The sequence below is a fragment of the Saccoglossus kowalevskii genome, chromosome 2, assembly GCF_978046115.1.
Source record: "Saccoglossus kowalevskii chromosome 2, keSacKowa6.1, whole genome shotgun sequence".
NCBI classification, from domain to species: Eukaryota; Metazoa; Hemichordata; class Enteropneusta; family Harrimaniidae; genus Saccoglossus; species Saccoglossus kowalevskii.
This window is the reverse complement of record NC_140642.1, coordinates 5390497-5412315: the sequence shown is the minus strand read 5'-3', so window position 1 is coordinate 5412315 and position 21819 is coordinate 5390497. Positions and strand designations below refer to the sequence as shown.

The window sequence follows — 21819 nt, the reverse complement described above, 5'->3', positions numbered from 1 at the left end:
CTGTTTAATTCGCGTATATAGTTGTAAATGTATATTTTTACTAGATACATATTTTTTTGTACTAGTATTTCACACACAACATTGACAGACCAGCCAGTAAAGAACACTTTAAATTTTCAACCTGAAACAAATAGTGATCAACCCCGAGTGTTTGAATTCGAAACAGAGAACCGAATCAGAGATTAACTTTAGAATCATCAAAGGCACGCTGGATGTGTTATTTTCCATTCACACTTATGGAATCACTTAGAAAACAATATGTCAAGGAAGTTCATGAACGGGACAGACTGAAACGTGATATTGAGATTTCCCAATCTGTCATTTCAAAATTATCCAGTGATATCAATACACTGTCAAAGGTAAGGAACGGGTGTCCCGATTGAATTCTTCGGAGGGAGGAAATTGGTCAATTGCAGACTTTTTCAAAGTACTTTGGCAGGGATTTTGAGCATTAGTATTACGGTATTATTTCCATTCTGTTATAGCCATTGTTCTGGTTCCACTGCGTTTGGGGTAGCCTTACACACAGTCCCTTAGTTGGGAGACTGAGCCTCAGTTTTTGTTATCCCCATGCTCTTGGTATGTGTGTTAAGGGCACAGATCTAGAAGCAGTACCTACACCCGAATTGGTGACGTCATAAAATACATGACCTTCAATCGGGGTCGTTTCCTCGGTATATACGAATTGGTATATACAAATTACAATAAAGATACTTAAGACATTACACATAAGGTAAAACAAATCACGTGACAATATAATGATAATAACGGTAATAAATCCTACTAGCTTAACAGTTGAAGAGAACGCTCATATAGTCAGTCGGGTGACGCCGAGGGTCACGAACTGTGTTGCAAAATGGCCGTGTGGTTGAAACTGGGTCATGGCGTGACGCGTGAGGAAGACATCATTAAACACTCAAAATCACAATAAAACGGGGAAGTGGTTGCATATTACGGCGTAGCTAACATGGGAAATAAAAAAACGCCCAATACAAACGACATGGGTTCGAATCACACTAGATACACACTCACCAGAACCGAAGCAATCAGAAACACCGTCCCTCACCGTCCCTCTTGAGGGACGGTGTTGAGGGACGGTGTCAGAAACCAGCAATCGTTTTGGCTTTTCCGTTCAACTCATCGGAACACTGGAGTAGTTAGAAAAATGAACACCACTTAACGACCAACGTCGTGGCGTGGTACACAAGCGTGCCATCAAAATAAAACAAAATTAGCTTGAAAAGACAGTGGGTTCGAGTCCCGCTCAGAGCTACCGTAAAAACGTAAATCAAATAAACTGAAATCTCTCAAACCGTAAACAAGTAAACAAAGAACGTCGCAAAAAAATAATAAACCTCACAAAACTCCACCATACAAAACTGAATGAATAAATAATAAAATAACTAATGTCTTAAACTGGACGACGCGCAATTTGTTCAACAGTTTCCAGATTGTGACAAGAGATAAACAAGACCCAAGTCAAGGTAAGTTTTGTTAAAGTGTCGATGGCGTTCCCTATATTACGAAAACAATTCAGGCAACAGACGAATATCTTCTGTGGTGTTGTTGAATTTATACCGTGTCTGCGGAATTGTTGATTGAGGGTTCGAAGCCAGCAGTTAACATTTTGTTAGAAAGTTTCACAATTAAATCAAATATCCAATGATACCAGTATATTTATTTCATTATTTTAACAACTTGCAATGGTGGAAGTTGGTCAAACACGAGTTCTTACACCTAAATAAGTATCAAATATTTGTCGACACATTTATTCTCTCAACCTTGTAGAGGTGGAAATTAATTAAACAACAGGTATTTACTCACAAATATAATGGTCAATATTTGTCCATACATTCATTCTGTCAATTTAAGAACTCGTAATTGTTGGAATTAATCAAATGAGAGTTGTCTACACCAAAATAAGTTTCAAATACTTGTCCATACATTTATTCTCTCAATTTAACAACTTGTAATGGTGTAAAATAATTAAACGAGAGTTGACTACACCAAAATAAGTCTAAAATATTTGTCCGCACATTTATTCTCTCAATTTAACAACTTGTAATGGTGTAAAATAATTAAACGAGAGCTGTCTACACCAAAATAAGTCTAAAATATTTGTCCGCATATTTATTCTCTCAATTTAACAACTTATAATGGTGTAAAATAATTAAACGAGAGCTGTCTACACCAAAATAAGTCTAAAATATTTGTCCATACATTTATTCTCTCAATTTAACAACTTGTAATGGTGTAAAATAATTAAACGAGAGTTGTCTACACCAAAATAAGTCTAAAATATTTGTCCGCACATTTATTCTCTCAATTTAACAACTTGTAATGGTGTAAAATAATTAAACGAGAGCTGTCTACACCAAAATAAGTCTAAAATATTTGTCCGCACATTTATTCTCTCAATTTAACAACTTGTAATTGTGGGAATTAATCAAACGAGAGCTGTCTACACCAAAATAAGTCTAAAATATTTGTCCATACATTTATTCTCTCAATTTAACAACTTGGAATGGTGTAAAATAATTAAACGAGAGCTGTCTACACCAAAATAAGTCTAAAATATTTGTCCGCACATTTATTTTCTCAATTTAACAACATGTAATTGTGGGAATTAATCAAACGAGAGATGTCTACACAAAAATAAGTCTAAAATATTTGTCCGCACATTTATTCTTTCAATTTAACAACCTGTAATTGTGGGAATTAATCAAACGTGAGTTGTTTACATCAAACTAAGTATTTAATATTTGTTGAGAAATTTATTCTCTCAATTTAACAACTTGTAATGGTGTAAAATAATTAAACGAGAGCTGTCTACACCAAAATAAGTCTAAAATATTTGTCCATACATTTATTCTCTCAATTTAACAACTTGTAATGGTGTAAAATAATTAAACGAGAGTTGTCTACACCAAAATAAGTCTAAAATATTTGTCCGCACATTTATTCTCTCAATTTAACAACTTGTAATGGTGTAAAATAATTAAACGAGAGCTGTCTACACCAAAATAAGTCTAAAATATTTGTCCGCACATTTATTCTCTCAATTTAACAACTTGTAATTGTGGGAATTAATCAAACGAGAGCTGTCTACACCAAAATAAGTCTAAAATATTTGTCCATACATTTATTCTCTCAATTTAACAACTTGGAATGGTGTAAAATAATTAAACGAGAGCTGTCTACACCAAAATAAGTCTAAAATATTTGTCCGCACATTTATTTTCTCAATTTAACAACATGTAATTGTGGGAATTAATCAAACGAGAGATGTCTACACAAAAATAAGTCTAAAATATTTGTCCGCACATTTATTCTTTCAATTTAACAACCTGTAATTGTGGGAATTAATCAAACGTGAGTTGTTTACATCAAACTAAGTATTTAATATTTGTTGAGACATTTATTCTCTCAATTTAACAACTTGTAATGGTGTAAAATAATTAAACGAGAGTTGTCTACACCAAAATTAATCTCAAATATTTGTCCACACATTTATTGTCACAATTTAACCACTTGTTAATAGTGGAAATTACTTAAATGCGACTTGTTTAATCAGTTGACATCAATGCAACTTACCCGCAGACAGTGCACAACAGAGTATCATTATTGAGCAATTATAAACAAGAACGTGTCTTGGCATTAGGGTTAGGGTCGGGTCAGGTATGGGCAACGGAATTATTAACAGGAATGTGTCTTGACATTAGGGTTAGGGTCGGGTCAGGTATGGGCAACGCAAATGGCAAACACCCAATTGGCAAGATGTACACTAACGGGTTATGGCATGCATATAGTTTACACAAGTAAAAACACAAAATTGGCAATTTTTTGGACAATTGTAACTCAATAATAGAAATATGTTGTATTTCTATATATATACACACTATATAGTCTTATCAAATGCAACCACATCCAGTCAATCCAATGTGGTCTTGTGGGTCAGTTCTCTGCATAGTGATCAGGAGGACCTGGGTTCAATTCCCTTGCCTGCCCATCTTTTTCTCGCAAACGCCATTTGGCAATAAAGCTAAATATGACAACAAATTATTTAATTTGCATGACTACCCACACAGCTCAGTTGATTTGTACTATGTCAGCAATGTGAGCGATCGCTGGTTCGAATCCAGTATGTTTAGTTAGATTTTTGAATGCTAGTGAAGACAGTGCTCCTATGAATAGGACTTAAATCCTAACTCCTGTGTGAAGACACTCGTGGTACAGAGGACAAGACAGTGCGCTGGGAACTCAAAGATTGCAAGTTCGAATCACGGATTGGACACTCCTACAAAAGACATGAAAGACGTTAAAAACATAAACAGCGGATTCAAAAACTCAAGTCAAATAGAACACAAGAATACTACCCCATGTGGAAGCCAGTCGAAGTCGTCGAAGAACGAACACAGTCGAAGAACGAACACAGTTGACAGCTGTAGGTCACGTGCAACAACAGACACAAGGAGCATGGCTGCTCTCCAAATGGGTCCCTTCTTTTGTATTGACCCCCTAAGGATTGCTAATCCCCCTTTCTAACTCTTCCCCCCAAAAAAATATATCGCCCCTTTTAAAATGTATTGACCCACAAATTAATGAATATTCATGAGCACAGAAACTGCTACGTCATGAATAAATTAGCATAATTTTAAAAAAATTTGCATAAAGTGTAGGTACTCCTTCTGGAGCTCTGCCGACTAAATGAATGTGCAGCCTCCAAAGGGTATTATTGTACTTCAAAATTTCAGCCAAAATTTGATAGTTGAGAAAATAAATAAAATGGTTGTATACATTAATAAATTGCCAAGAACAAGGTACATGTATATGACAAAGAGTTCCTAAACAATTTGACTGACGTTGACAAAAGTAATAACTAGTCCTTCTATCATATTTATTTTTCTTTTGCTAATACTGTAAAACAGCAATTTTCGCTAAAGGAATGATTCAGTGAAATAAAATCCAGCGAATATACTTTTTTTTATATATTTTACATTCAACTCTTCAAAAATCAGTGAAAATAAAATCCACACAAAACACCCAAAAAGTTTTTTCAGCGAAAATTAATTCCAGCTAAAATAAAGTATTTCACAAAATCCCTCCATGGGGGTTGATGTTGTGTGTTAGTAAATAAATGAAATCATAATAGATTTAAGCTTACGTAATCTCATACGTTTGCATATACTTAGCCTGTGCAAGGCGTTGACATAAACTTTGTTAGTCTGTGCTAAGGGCCTGGACTGAATCCTAAAAACAGGCCAGATTTAATCCGTACTTAGCATTTCTTACCCTGTGCTAAGCATTCACGTACGTTTTTTTAGCATGAGCTGAGGTATTTGGCCTCTTAGCCCATGCTAAAAAGAGCATATACAGGGACTGTGGCTAGACCCATGCAATTGCTTCACACACAGGCGGGAACAGCAGTTAACACAAGCTAACAAACATTCAAACTTGTTAAGAATATACAAATCTTCAGTCCTTTTAACTACTAGTATGTACAGTTTTACCAACACATACTGTAAAATACTTTTTTTTGCTTGGAATTTATTTTTGCTGAACGGAGAATTTTTTCCTATATTTTACATTCAACTCATCAAAAAATCAGTGAAAATAAATTCCATACATTACACCAAAAATTAATTCCAGCCAAAATAAAGTATTTTACAGTATTCAGAAAGTGCAGATTGACAGGAAGTACCGGGTAGTACAGTCTCACCGTCAGTTCATTTTTCTCAAGAAAAATGTTCCTAGATGTGTTCATCATTGTCTTGTCGGAAATTGCATACCGAAATGAATAGTTATGAATATAATAGAAAATCTTCCAATTGAATACAATGAATACGTTCGCACATACCTTGTAGCTAAGGATCTGGACCGGGTCTTAAAAACAAATCAGATTTAACCTGTGCTAAGCAGCTGTGTGTGAATGCTACTATAGACTGGTGAATAAATAAACCAAATGTTGAGATTTAAGGCCCTAAGAATAATCATTTAATAACAATTGTGAGAATAACGCTCATTTTTGCAGGAAGTGGAGACTTATTATTTGGAAAAGAAATGGGGTCCTGATGGAACCGAGAAGAAGGGCGTAGACCCAGAAACAGAAACTCTGGCCATAGTGGAACAAATGAAAGGTTCTCCTGAGCTTGTGGAAGGTTAGAATTAAAAGTGCATGTATTGTTACTTGACCAATTACTAATAAGTTAATTATTAATTTAATCAATTCCCGTTCCAAATCTATTAGATTTATGATTTCCCAGTTTGTTTTTCTCCTGTAGTTATTTTATTGCTTTCTAACCAGAATAAGAAATGTATTTTCTAAATGGATGCAATAAACAGTATTTCATCATCGCAAAAATCCTTCAACTATAATAATTGTTCGAGTTAACAGTTACTAGCTTGCAAGTAAATGTACAACTGTCTTATCAAATCTATAAAAACTATCACTTTAAGGCAAGACAAAACTTTACAAGTAGAGCGAATCACAACAAATGTTTAGTAGCAGTGAGCATTTCACTGAGGTCTCTTCATCATGGGGAATGCATATGAAGAACATTTTCACTGCGAGGTCTTTGCAAATACCTACATCAGGCAAATTTCTAGCAGCTAATATTTACAGTACATTTTAGTGAGTGTAAACAAATTTTGATGTGATTTATTCGGCAGACGCTGTCAATTCACTACGACAAACTCAAGCAAAGCTCAACGCTGAAATTACTGAGGTCAAGTCAGAACTCATGAAGCTGCGAGAGGGCATGTGATACCAAGAAATGTTATTTATCACTTCTTGACTTACCACGGTTGAAGACTATCATCAGAAAGTTGATTGATCTATTTGTGGTCTGGTATTCAGAATCTAAGCTACGTTACAAAGATCACTCCACACATGATGTACACTTCAACCGAATCATATTTATTTTTTTATATTCAGTTAAAAGAAAAAAGTATTTACATTTTTATTACAAAGTTATTTTGTACACCACTCCCATAGTAGACATATGGCAAGAGACTCAAATAGATCTTATGGAAACTGAAACGATATGAAAAGTATTGTGACCTACAAAAGATGACAAGTGATTATGTTGTGTGGAATTCTCCAAGCCTCAACTGATTTCTGCCATTGGTGGCGTTGTTGAGGGAAGAATATTTAGCATGAGAAATGTGCGATGGGATGTAATTCTGTTAAAATTATCTGAATAAATCGCAAAAAACAAAGTAAAACAAACGTTTTCTGGTTAAGTGACGTCATAATGCTCTGTTCATCTTTCTAGTGTTTTTGAGTGTCACTATAGAATACAAGAATATTTGCCTGTGGCAGAGACTGATTCAGTGTGTTCAGTTGTGTGGCAGATCCACAAAATCACAAACAATTAGATGTTAATTGAAACACAATGAGTACCATATGTTAAACATCACAAGGACCACGTTATTGCATTTTGGGACAATTCCCAAGATTCAGCCCAACAGTCAGTGTAAATAAGCATCATGAAAATTAAAATTTTCGGGCTCCAAGTTTCATTCCACCAGTTTTTTTGGCTTCTCGTTTTGCTTGAATTTCTTTTTCTCGCTGTATCCTCCTCTCTTCACGTTGCTTCCGTGCCAGCTCTGCTTTGCTGAGACCTGAAATAAATCAAGTCTCACTTTTATCCACACAGGTTTAATACATTTTCCATAAATATTTTGGATTGGATTAGCAGGTATTTTAAAATAATTTGGTAATATTCACTACCATAGTATTTGTTATTTTGATTGAGAAGTCAAGCAATGAATTCTTCATGTAGTGTACCTTGGTTTTCATCGGCTCCCCATCCATCACCCCAGTCTTCAAAACCACTGCTGCTCACTTCCACTTTGGATGTCATAGAGGATTTCTGCATTGAGGATTTGTTTGAGAAACTTCTAGGTTTGCCTGTGTTCTGTAGATAAAATAAGACATTTTGTTGACATTATGTATAGGTAACATCACAGACAGTGGTGTGTCAAGGGCTGCTTCATTTTGAAGTAGTAGGTTAACACACTTCCCTCTACCACCTGTTGACACTGACCACTCAACAGCCAAGACCCCTCCTGTTTTATGACTTCACTTCCTGAAATACCTCTATTTTTTCAACAACACTGAAGCTTTCAATATGCAACAGAGTTTTTACTGTATTTTCATTGTACAATAATTTGACCAATTGTGTACAGCTTCACTAGAGGAAATCACCACTTGCTGGCGCTGTTGCCGATTGATTCCTCTGTCAACCACTGCTGCAATGTCTTAATTGGTTCCTGAAAATTATTACTGTAACAACCTAAATATAGGTGTCAGGCTATCACTATGTCCATTGTGGTACTCCCATGGTGCATCTTAACATGAATAGTAGAAGGATTATGTTTATATAACATACATGTGGCAGCGAGAAAAATAGAATTCATCTGTCTGTAAAATGCCTTACTACTAATAACAAGTCATTGAAAATGACACAGTCCCCGTTAAATTTTTGAAATTTTTGTGCTTGTCATATTAAAGCGGGGGTGGTTGTCATGAGCGTGTCCTTGAAACTTGAGTTCCAAGTGGCGTATACAACAGATTGTTTATTTACATCAAAACATGTGTTCCGTGTAGTAGTAATATGGCCAAAAATAAAAACAGCCGTTATTTGGCCATCTTTGATCTAATTATGAAACACACTGATATGTATGATGTATGTGCCAAATACGAATGAAAATGGTACATAAATTGTGGAAATATAGTAGTAAGGCCAAAAAGTCAGATTGCTGTCAATCTGCCATCCTTGACCAGATTTTGAAACAAATTGTCATGGACATGCATCCTAACATGTATAAAGTACATGTACATGTATGTGCCAAATTTGAATGAAAACTGACAGAGCACTTCCAAGATACCGCATCTTTGATCCAATTACGAAATAAATTGTCATGGACATGTAACCTAACATGTATAATCTATGTACCAAATTTGAATGAAAACTGACAAAATACAACATTTTCAAAAAACAAGATGGCTGCCAGTCGGCCATCTTTGATCAAATTGTGAAATAAATGTCATGGACATATATCCTAACATGTATAATCTATGTACCAAATTTGAATGAAAACTGACAAAGCATGTCCAAAATACAACATTTTCAAAAAACAAGATGGCTGCCAGTCGGCCATTTTGAATCGAATCGCTAAACCACTGCATGTGCATATGTCCCAGATAAAGTACTAGGCACATGCAAAGAATGAACGGAATCGGCCCAAGGGATTCTGAGATATGACTCCGGACGAACGCACGGACGGAGACCGAATTATAAGACTAATAAGGTTAGCTAATAAGTGATGCATTATAACATTAATAGAGAAGTGATAGCTAAGAATCTACATACATTGTATAAGCAAATTTACAATAACAACAGTGGCAATTTTTCTCAGGGTAAACAAAGTCAAGGTAACTCAAGTGACATTGCGTAACTCCTAAAAATCATGTACATTTCCGATGACAAAAACGTTCACCAACGCACATATAGTAACACCATTGCATCAATGACTTTATGGCCATACTGCGCAGATGACAGTGTTTGTTTCACTGTACAGAAATTTGACCAATTGCGTACAGCTTCACAAACTTAATTTGTGTCAAGTCAAAGGTAAATATAATATCAGTCAGCTGTTAAGCTTCCAATATATATCACCACAGCATTTTGTAAACTCGTGCACATCTCCAATCTGATTAAAATTATATTTTTTTCAATTTTATTAGTACTGTTTCTTTTTATTATTATTCCATACATCTTATTTTGCATTATTTCTTTTATGATTACCAAAACTTTTAAAAAACTGACAGCAATGAATAATAAAAAATAAATTAAACAATGAAAAAATAAAGCCCAAACTAAGATTTTAATCAGATTGGCATTACCACTGATTCAATGTGACAAGAATCAAAAAGGATCTTTACCTCTGCGGATGCAATCCCAGATGAACTAAAAAAGTCTGCAGTTGATTCTGCACCCCAGTTATAACTACTGGTTGTTACAAACTGTTTGTCCTCCTTAAAGTCTATATTATCATTCCACCCTGGTGGTGGTTTAACTGGTGGTTTAGATTTGCAAACTGGATTAGATTTCATTGGAAGACTGCTACCACCACCACCAGCCTGGGAAGACTATTGTAACATGCAAGACAAAATGAAAAATAATCTCAGCTATTTTTTTTTTTCAAATTTAAATTCCGGCATGCAATTATTACAAGGGACAGTGTAAAAGTATCATGCATATGGTCACTGTAATTAAAATGCTAGTAATATTGCAAATGAAGATCACAAATTCATTCAATCATACTAGAATATCAGAATATGCTCATTAGTATGCACAAAATTTGCATATTTCAGACAGTATTCTTTTTATGTAATTTATATGACAAGGAAATATTCATCTGTTCTTCATTCAACTATTTAAGAATAATAAGCAAAATATAGATTACATAAAACCAGTTTGTTAAGGTTTTACTTGGTTAAATCATGTAAAAATGTAAATCTACGAGGATTGTGGGTCTCGCTCACCACAACCAGTTTTTCACAAAGAAACAACACATATATATAGAGTTCAATAACGCTCCAAAAATGTAGCACCTTGAAGACTTGCTACCAAAGATACATACGGGAAGATTCTTTCTCACAACTGCCTTTGAGGAAAGTCCCTGGACCCAGAACAGAAAGTGTTGGGCTTACTAAAAGCTCCAGCTTGATTGCACATCTCCCACCAGAAAGGGCTAGGATGTCATTGACTGAGCCTGGAGATTAGTCAGGTGTTTGTCTAAGCATAGTAATGCAAGTGGCATCTGTGCATGCTAACTTAACAGGGCTCATTATCAAGGTGCTCATTTTTAATTCCTAAAGTCTTATAAGAGACCTTTCATGATATAAATTGTGTGTACAGTGTTCAAAAAACATCACAAGAATGGCTTTGAGTCACGTTGAGGGACAGTGTTAGATTATAATTTGATATGCAAATATCCACATATATTTAGTGATTAATAATAATTAATTTTGGGTGTTGTCTCGCTATTTTTTTTACTTACATGTAGATATCTATTATGTATGTGATACTATACAACACAAGGAGGCCATATATATAGACATTAATTTAATGGTTTTTGTTTCTGTTCCTTCCTTTAATTTTAAGGCAATTTAGGAGGAATTCACAGATACTATTTTTACTAAAGGAATAGTTACCTGAGATCCTTCAAGAGTACCGGTAACATCATCAATGGAACCCCAATCCTCTACGTCATCGTCCCAACCACTACTGAAATCCTCCTTTGTATTTGTCTTTTTAGCATCAACACTTCCCCAGTCATCATCACCTCCCCAGCCACTATAGTCATCTTTAGACAATTTCATAGTCCTGCTTGTTTTACTGGAAACATTTGTTTTTGCACTTAATGAAGATGACGGTATTTTCCCCCAGTCATCACCCCATACATCAGCAATTTCATCTTGTTTTTTCAGTCCTAATTTCATTCCTCCAGTCCTTGAAGGAACTGATCCAGTGCCAGTTTTAGAAGTCAATGCAGGTTTTGACAGCGATGATTTTTGTTTTGTTGTTGTTATATCCTCCCAGCTGTTATCCCATCCCACTGAAATCTGTGGTTCCTCCTTGACAGCAAAACTACTTTTCTTTGTTGTTGATACTTGAGATGGGCTTGAGAAATCCTACAAAAACACAGAATACATGTAGCAAAAAGATGATTTTCTTTCATCAATATGAATATTTTTTAGTTTGTAACTAAATTTGATTACTCAATTTAACAATTAGCACCCAGATTTGTCTAAATATTTGCACTTTCATGTCATCTTATATTTCCAATGCAAACTCAATGTGGTCAAAAGACTAGAATATGAATAAATAGCTGCATCATTCTGCATTGAAGAATGACCTTTGACATGACTGTACAAGTCCAAGATATTAGGTAAACTTACATCCATACTACCCCAGTCGTCATCCTCTTCCCAACCTTCACCATAATCTGAATTAGAATCATGAACCTCTTCTTCAACTTCAATAATTTCTTGCTCCTCTTCTTCCTCTTCGACATCATGGTGTTTTTGAGTGACATCATCGTTATGGATAGATGGTGTTGGTTTATTTGGCTGTTTGTTAGCAGAGGCAGTCATGGCTATAATACAAGGAATTAAGGAGGGATGATAGTGAAAATACCGTAGACCTACATGTAGATTTCTTAAATTTGTCATGGAAGCTCAAAAACACGTAAAGCATTACAGGTTTTGCCGACTGTTCTAAGTTTTTGTCATCTCTGTATTTTTTTCTATTAGAAACACATGTCCAATAAAAGCACATACATTGTATCAACAAAAAATCGTATGCTAGATCGTTGAAACATAAACCTCTTCCATGTATTAAGTGCATTTGCTTCCAACAGAGTAAATACGATAGGATATCACAGTAATAGCAACAACTGCTATTTTTTCATTTATTCACAACTCGAATATCTAATTAATTTATATTTACCTGGTGTTTTTGTGTCTGGTGATTTGGGTTTCTTTGAACCCCTATAAAACTTTGATGTAATTGATGAGACTGCCCATCCTGCCCAACCAGTTGCACTGTGTGTTGTATTGGCAGCAGCATTCACGTCAGACTCTAAAATAGAAATGATATATAGGGAGTGTGAACTCAATTCATCAATTTTGGCTGATAAAGGGAAAATCATACAGTAAACAATTAACCTTAGTAAGACTATTGTAAGCTTGCACGTCTACAATGATAAACATGTCTATCATGCTCGCTGTCTTTCATAACTTCAAATTAATTCTAGGCAAGTAAAATATTGTTTTTTTTGTTGCTCTTTCATGTTTTGTATAGGCCTTTTTATATTTTGTAATTTAAATATTATTAATACATTGCCCTTAGATGCCATTATATACCATTATTATCCGCTACCCATGGAGGCATGTGATGTGTTAATAAATACAAAATATTATGGCTAATAATGAACTTTAAGTAGTTCATTACACAAGCTTTGCCATTGCTCACTATGTCATACCGGTACAAAGTTATCGCTTCTTCTACATTATTGGTCCTTCACTGCCTGAGTTTGATTTTCTGAAATGAAAATACAATGTATATTATTGGCGAATTACAATACTCACCCATTTCAATTGCTTTCTCTGGATGTTTTGAGACTTCTGCTAACTTTTTCAGAAATATGTCTATTGCTTTAAATGCCTAAAAATAAAATTGATAATCTAGTTATTTTCCAAGTTCATCATCAATGGAAAGATGTATTAAGAACATAATAATCTGTTAAATGCTATTTTTTAACAGTGCTTTAAATGAAAGTATGTATATTAATAATAATATACAAATGAGAGCTTACCTGGTCTCTGACTCCCTCATCTGGATCAACAGTGACACTACATAAGGTTGGTAGTACTTTATACGCAATATCCTTCAAGGCATAGTACTTCTGCGTTGATATCATAGCGAGCACACCTGCTGACCTTGCTGGTGGGAACGGATCTTTTAAAGCTCTTTGAAACGCTGATGCCAATACTTTCTGTCGCATCTACAAATGAGCGTTTAACAATAAAATTGATAAATTGAAATTTTGTAATTGAGCAATAGATTCTTCAACAGATCAACTTCAATAGTTATGAACAATTATTATATATTTTAATTATTCTTAGGACAGATAGCTTGAATACAAAACATGTCTTATTATTGAGAGTATACAAAAGTAGTTTGTAATTTGTATGCCCATAGTACTGTTACTGACCTGAGGAGTCAGATGTCCAGAAACCTTACCAATACAAACAGTAGTATTTGTTCTAATTCCAGGCTGAAAACAACAATAGTAATACCGATAGTATAATTATATTTGTTTGTGGTGTCGCAAGTATTTTCCTTAGTATGACTGACAATTTACATACCAATGTTAACTGATGAATAATTTGCATATATACATGTCAGTCATAATTCTCATTAAAATAAATTATCATTATGATATCAAAAGCTTTTTTTGTTTTCCTTGAAAACTAATTTAAGCAAAAGTACCACATATGCATGTAAATGTAAGTAAATTCAGGAAGTGCAAATAAAGGTGTGAGTTCACACAATTTTTTAATAAATTCTGGAAACATGCACTATCAATAAATCTGGGAAATGTGTAGTACGATATTTTTTGAAAAGTAATGGTCCATGCTTGAAAAGTTCTGAGGAGATCGCTGAGTTAGTGATACCAGAAGGTTTAGTGTAATTGTATGGTACAATACATAGTGGTACAAGGCAATGTAGTGCAGTGTAACCAGGAACCCACCTGATCATCTTTTGACTGGAGTCTGGCAAAATGTTTCAATACTTCTACATTGAGGTTTTTTTCATTCAATTTTGGTGCCATTAACAGCATCGCCTTATGTGAATAAAAGCACAGTTTGTCTTAATGAAATATTAGTGTTATATGACCGATGGAGACTATTACATATAATGATTACAGTTGCGAACAAGAATGAGAAGTTTTATATGACCCTTTCCTTGACATTGGAAAGTAACTAATCCAACTAAAAAGCATAACATTATGTATAACAAACAACGATGGATAACATATATAGCACAGAATGACAGAATCTCACAGGAAAAACTGTACACAGTAGGAGGCTCAGCTTTCTTAGAGTAATGAATTCGTAACTAAAAGACACCTACCTTGACAGTGGCCTCCCGAATAGCAGGATTAGTATCCATAAACCCATGGCTGACAGGTGGGAATATCTGATCATTGACAACAGCTGGAGTGAGATGCTCAATAAAATGTTCCATCTGAAAGATAATACAGAAAACATACATACAGTGTTCATTTATGAAGGGTCAGACCACACTGAAAACTAATTTTTTGCAATATAAGGGTAAATGGTATGGGGATATGCTTGATGCAACATCAGTAAACTCAAAACTCTGATCAAACTCAAATATAGCATATGTTATACATTCAGTTACTGTTGTATAACAGTGATATCATACTAAAGGTTTAAAGCAACTAATACATTATACCAATACTGTGCAACTACTTTATTAAATGTATGAACGGTTTACCTGTTGAAGTAATTTAATGCGTGTTGCTCTATCTGTTGATGAAAACATTTTCACAACACATGGCACAATCTTCTTTTGATATTCTTCAGTTTCTAATAGTTTCCCAAGCTGTAATAAATCAAAATAAATTATTTGATTGTTGATAATTAAATATCAAAATCTACACCATGCAACAAGAATCTAACAATTGAAGAATAAATGAGGGAAAAAATGATTTCTATGAATTACCCATCCACTTTTCATTTTCACTGCTTATTGCACTAACTACCGGGGATACTAAAGAAACAATTTTTGACGGGCACCACTCTCCATCCTATGAAGTACTTATGCATAAATTAGAACTAACTAGAACAGTCTATGTCGCTACATAAACTCATACAATCTGTAACTTATGATTGAGTTCATAGATATTTAAGTTTATAAATAATTTATAACCTCTGTGTTGGGTCGGGTCGGGTCGTGTCGAGTCAGGTCAGGTCATTATCAGGTGTCTTTGATGCATACTCACTCTAACCAAGGGTGTTAAGACTGCTGATCCAGCATTGCCATACTCAAATGCCTGTAGAAGTAGCGGAAGTATTTTATATCGACAGAATTCACTTGGAAAATCTTCTAATTCCTCATTGAGTTTGCTGAAAAACTTGGTTTTCTCTGTGGCATCTTTAATCTAAGATTTGATAAGAAGACAAAGTAGCGAGGTTATTCAGGAGAAATTCTTTTGTAGCTGTAATTGGTTCACATAGTGATTCGTTGGTAATATATTTTACTAAATATCTCCACTGTTACTAAAAAAATCACCAAAAATATGCTGAGAAACACTTCGCTCTAATGTTGATATGATTTGTAAATGAACAGTGATTGAAAGCCATGTATTAACAGGAAATCTGTCTAAACAGTTGTCATAGCAACATCCAGATTGTATAAAAGACCTCTGTGAAGCAAACTAGAATTCTCACCTGTATAGACTCAAGAAACAAATTAGTTTCTACAAATCTATTGTTCATAAATCCATTTGGAGAACGGCAGTCTTGAATAAACTTAGATGGGTTCGGCCTTGACAATGGGTTGGCACCCACCAACTCAGCATAGTTGGGTAACAGTGACTTGGGAATCTGTGAAATAAATACATTAAGCAATGTATGAATTGAAAATACAGTCAGGAAAATTCCAGTTAATAATTATTATGTACCAAATACCGATGACAAAATGGAAATTTTTATACTCCTTTTCCAATAATTTAATCCCCGATGGAAACTATAACTTATTCTATCATATTATGATTACAGTCGCGAACAAGTCGACTAACACATCTACAGTACATGGTATATTTGCTTGAAATATGCAGAATAGATTAGAACATATTAGAAATACAAAACATATATGTAGAAATGTGAAGGGAATGATAATTCAGACTTCAAAAGTCTTTAATTAATATACAAATCATCAAGCAAACATGATTGAAATAAATCATCTATAATGTGTTTCACTTTTACAGTTTCTCACCTTTCCCACATTTTTCAGTGATGCTGTTCTTGGTAATGGGCCATTAAAAACTTCCCAAATCAAACAGCCAAGTCCCCACATATCAGCAGCCCTAGAACATACAAGTATACTGTATATAATGAAATAGTAAAACTCCATACATGTTAACTAAAAAACTAGTGTGAAAGATGAATCCTGATTGGTTGTTGATTAGTAAAAGACTTTCCATTGTAGCCCACTCCTAATCCAACCTGACCCTCTTTTGCCCTTAAAATTAAATATGCACTTTTGAGGACAGCAGAAATTATCTAGAGACGTAACAACTAATTAGGATGACAAATTAATTCTACTTGGTTGTTATAGGCATGAAAGGTACACACCTAGTGTGAAACAAGATTTCTGATTGGTTTTTGTAAGCAACTACTGTGAAACAAGGTTTTTGATTGGCTGTTTGTAAGCAACTAGTGTGAAACAAGATTTCTGATTGGTTTTTGTAAGCAACTAGTGTGAAACAAGATTTCTGATTGGTTTTTGTAAGCAACTACTGTGAAACAAGATTTCTGATTGGTTTTTGTAAGCAACTACTGTGAAACAAGGTTTTTGATTGGCTGTTTGTAAGCAACTAGTGTGAAACAAGATTTCTGATTGGTTTTTGTAAGCAACTAGTGTGAAACAAGATTTCTGATTGGTTTTTGTAAGCAACTACTGTGAAACAAGATTTCTGATTGGTTTTTGTAAGCTACTAATGTGAAACAAGATTTCTGATTGGCTGTTGTAAGCAACTAGTAGGAAACATGATTTCTGATTGGTTTTGTAAGCAACTACTGTGGGACATGTATCCCGATCAGTTATTATCATTTGACAATTGAATGATGGAAAAAAAAGATTCTACAACTTTATAGGATTTTAATCAGATTAAGCTGATAACAGAAAGTCAAAAATATTAAAGTTGCCTACCACTTTGAACGTTTGTTTTTCATTCTTTGGGCATCACTTTTCTCGGGTGGGTCATATTTCTCTAATGCCCGCAGTGCTTTGAATGGAGGAAATTGATCAGCTGGGTAAACATAATCAACACCGAACAATTTCCATTCACCAGCTTTATCTACATATATGGACGACATATTGACATTGTTATGGATCAGCTGACAGTCGTTTACAAGGAAACTTAACCCTTTCTATAAAAGAAATCAGAAATGTAATTATCAGCATCCAAGAAACACTTGCTTGAACATAGCTTTAATTTATGCCCCCCCCCATGCTATCTACCGCACATCAACAATACTACAGTGAGCCTCTGAGATGCAATATTGCATGAAATTGCATATATATGCATTCAAATACATGCTGCTGCATCCCCCTCACAATCATTGCAAACCAACCCCAAAATCATTGCAAAATTATTTTGTTTCATATTCAGATTTATCTCATTGTGTGCCATGTACTATAGGCAATTTATTTTAATTAACTTAATGAATTTCCATAATTTCTTTTGAAATTTGTTCACAAACTGGCATTTAAAATTTACATGTCAAATTATTATATTGCATAATTCTGTTATATTGTTTGTTTTACAGTAACGACCACCAGTCTAACACAAGTACTGGCTAAATAAATACAATAATTCACAGATGATGAATGTGACATCCAACACAGTAGAAAAGATGGCTGTTGGTGTGTACTTACCACAATTTGATGCAGTCCCCATGATATTGATAATTCATTTGTTTTAACACTCTGTAATTTTAAATAAGATTCTAATGGTTGTACTTTTTCAGTCACAATATAAAGAGCTTCCTCTGTCTGAAATAAAAAAAAGAAATAAAACACATACTAATGATTCTCATTTTTTTCTTCCTTCTTAAAGACACAAATTTTGACCAATTTTCAATTCAAAATGGCCGCCAGCGTAGGGTTCAACATTAAAGGGAATCGCATTATCATTATCTCCATGGAAACAATTTTAGTACCCGCCTCTTTTTTTTATTTATTCTTTGTCATTTATTTGATGAAACACTATAGCTTAGCAAAATATTGAGAATTTGCTTTGGATTAAACTTGTTAATGTTTTTGCGACCATCCTTATGTAGACGTTGAACACTTATGGCAGGTAATAACACAAATGTCCTTTACTTACTTCTAATCCATCAATGTACATCAGTATATTAGGATGCCTAAGCGTTTTTATCCGTTTAAAAGCAGTTTTTGCAGTCTGGGTCTTGAAAAGATACAAGTACAGGTAAGTTTAGTAATAACAGATAACATGAATTATTACATGAGAAGTATGGTACATCAAATAGTTTATTACCAGTACTAAAAACATCCAAAACTTTTTTGGCTAGTCACACAGCTATTTTCATAGTACTAACATAATAGAACCTGTATAAACCAAATCAAAGAAAGCATAGAAAGAACTCCTGTGTATTGAAGACATATTAAAAATTAATTACTGTAGAATACTTTATTTTTGCTTGGAATTTATTTTCGCTATTTTCGCTGAAGGGATGATTCCGTGAAAATAAAATCCAGCGAATATACTTTTTTTCCTATATTTCACATTAAACTCATGAAAAATCAATGAAAATAAATTCCAAGCAAAACGCCCAAAAAGCCTTTTCAGTGAAAATTAATTCCAGCGAAAATAAAGTATTCCACAGTAGCTGTTCAAACAAGAATCTTGGCAACTAATATTTGTCTGCTATTTGAGATGCACAATGTGATTAACATTATTGAAGTTTAAAATACTTACAGAAAATACATTTGATTTTACATCTATGGTTTTCAGTCTAATTTATTCCAGAGCACCTCGACCACAAGTTCAATTTAATTTTTAAGATATCAGAAATTGGCTAATGATAATTGAATTATCAATATAATTCATTATTCAATATTCATTATAATGTGATGATTAATTCTCAAAAAAATCGTTGGAAAGTTAATTATTATGAAAATTAGGTAATTATTATGGATGTATATAAACTCAAAACTATTTAGAACGTCACATTGTCTTAGAGTAATTATGTACCAAGATGCATTGAAATAAGATAAGTACTTGACATATTGATGGAAAATCTGAAAACTGACTAATTATTATGCAAATCAAGTAAATAATATACAAAGATTTTAATGTAAAACTAATAAGGTCTGTGCAATGTCAAAGACCATCCATGTACCAAGTTTTCTCAGCACGAAATGTTCGATCTGCTTTCTCTTATTAAAATGTTAGTACAAGCTGGGAAAATGTATATACTCTGGCATTGCGGTAAGGCCAAAAAAAAAATTAGCGACCAACCTAAAAGTATGAAATATCGGGTCACGTTTTTTTTTTTCTTTAATAGGCCCAAATATTAAAAACTCACCATTTTAAGCAGTAAAAAAATGTTTTTCGACTTGAGAGCAACATAAGTTTTTTTTTTTTTTTGGCCTAATGCATCAACCTCCACTATGCGTTGCTTGATACAACCACCATACTGCCTTTGTGAATACTTTGCGATATTCTCATAATAACCTCACATCATCTGAACAAAAGCAGCTTAAATGCATTTGTACAGATAATCAATTTCCATGATGTTCCGTAAACATTTGATTGCTGTATTGGCTCCTAATTAAAATAATCCGTTGCAATATTTCAGACAATTATGAATAATGTCAGATTCAGTTTCTTACATGACAGCAATTTATCCAGATCTGTTCTTAGTGCGAGATAAACAGACTAAAATGATTGTTCATAATTTTGAGGTCAAAGGTTAATAGAAAAGAATATGCTTGCACAAGATAAAGCACATAAACAAATCATAATATTTGTAATCAATTTACTTCCTCAGAAAGAAATTGTACATAATAATAAACTATGTAGTACTTCACAGAGATTGGACTTACCTGTGTTTCATTGCTTCCTTTAATGCCATATACAAATACAGACACTGGTTCCCCATTATCCTGTTGACAATACCAGTACATGATTATTTAGATTGCATACAGTGTGTAGAGGCTGTGTGACCAGCCAAGGAATTTGTATTGAGGGTCTCAATTTTGTGCAGTTTTTTTCAAAAAATTCCACAGCCAGTGAGTGCATGAAATATAATATTCTTTTAGGTAGATAATCTACTAGTACATATATAGGTGTTTGAAGTTGCGGCTAGCTATACACATTGTATAATAGAGTATAAAGTTACTACAAAACATTATATATTGTTTTGAGGTTACATTATGAATAATTGAATAACATTAAGAGACTCAAAGGGAGGGGGATGTTACAAAAATATTCTCATAAAAAAAATTCATGCCTCCATGAGTCTGACTGTATCACTCATCCAAGTGTATAAACTGTATTTTAAAATATTGCGGCAGTGACACATGGTTGAAAGCTAAACGAGAAATAGAATAATTTAAATGTGTACAATGTACCTCAATGCTATCATAATTCTTTAAAGTCATATTTATTTGGATCAATACATTAAAATACTAAAAATAATGACTTAATAGAAATGCTTATATAATAATTAACAGCTTGCTCATCGTTGATCGTGGCTGGTATAACTATAGTTGTATAACATATTGTTTACAGGTAGTTGTGCGACTCTATAATAATATAAGTAACAAACATATAAACAAGTAAAGGACATGTGCCAGACAGCTACTATAATGGGCCACGTCATTCACGTGTGTAAAACGACGTGCAGCGAAACCGGAAGTGAAACTGACCTTCCGTTTCCCTTCATGGAGCCTCCAGATTGACTTATCTTCGAGTTCAGTTAAACTGCACTTCTCGCCTATTTCACAAGCTAAGTCTTTAGTCGGATCACGAGAGAAAAATGACCACATCGTAGCGTTGAAATCTACTTGTCCACTTCACTTATGCACAAAAACATTGGACAGCTGGGGATCAGTTTGTTCGTTGCTCGGTTTCTCAAAAGAGGGCGCTATGTACAATGACGAGTACTCGTAATTTTGAAACATTTGTTGGAATTCATATATATAGTACAGTATATTGATTTCTTGAAATTCGAAACTCTCGCAAATTTACTGGGTACTGGAGATAAATAAAAAAAAAAATGTATGTTCGAGAAAGTGTCAGGAATGATATTGAAAAGACCAACAATTTCATACAGAATTTCATCCTAGGCCCCTTAATTGACGCTTGAAAACCAATAATTAGGTCATACTTTCACCTACATTATAATAATTATTATTATTGTTGTTGTTCTGAGTATTGGCATTTTTATCCCTCAAGTGATTA

At 33.9% G+C, this 21819-nt stretch overlaps 2 protein-coding genes and 1 non-coding gene across 5 annotated transcripts; 2 read left to right on the top strand and 1 right to left on the bottom strand.

The window, feature by feature from the left end:
• Window positions 1-197: 197 nt before the first annotated feature.
• On the top strand, window positions 198-7228 carry LOC100372732 (uncharacterized). The gene is made up of 3 exons (XM_002736471.3): window positions 198-359; window positions 6032-6158; window positions 6670-7228. Exons 1-3 carry the CDS (start codon window positions 213-215, stop codon window positions 6762-6764), a joined length of 369 nt encoding a protein of 122 aa, XP_002736517.2. The 5' UTR covers window positions 198-212; the 3' UTR covers window positions 6765-7228.
• On the bottom strand, window positions 6896-21471 carry LOC102804708 (N-terminal kinase-like protein). 3 transcript variants are annotated; one of them, XM_006818635.3, is made up of 20 exons: window positions 21285-21471; window positions 20460-20519; window positions 18718-18798; window positions 18267-18383; window positions 17538-17758; window positions 16602-16692; window positions 16055-16210; window positions 15607-15765; window positions 15099-15206; window positions 14712-14825; window positions 14329-14421; window positions 13789-13851; window positions 13390-13578; window positions 13163-13238; window positions 12522-12653; window positions 11972-12168; window positions 11225-11704; window positions 9950-10156; window positions 7790-7919; window positions 6896-7623 (listed from the first exon to the last, which is right to left on the bottom strand). In XM_006818635.3, exons 1-20 carry the CDS (start codon window positions 21402-21404, stop codon window positions 7496-7498), a joined length of 2922 nt encoding a protein of 973 aa, XP_006818698.1. In that variant the 5' UTR covers window positions 21405-21471; the 3' UTR covers window positions 6896-7495. The 3 variants fall into 3 exon arrangements, with proteins under 3 accessions (XP_006818698.1, XP_085364380.1, XP_085364381.1); XM_085508254.1 differs by lacking the exon at window positions 9950-10156; XM_085508255.1 differs by lacking the exons at window positions 20460-20519; window positions 21285-21471 and having other exon boundaries at window positions 17538-17685; window positions 18718-18788.
• On the top strand, window positions 10616-10870 carry LOC146748069 (RNase MRP). Its single transcript, XR_014928849.1, has one exon.
• Window positions 21472-21819: the final 348 nt, after the last annotated feature.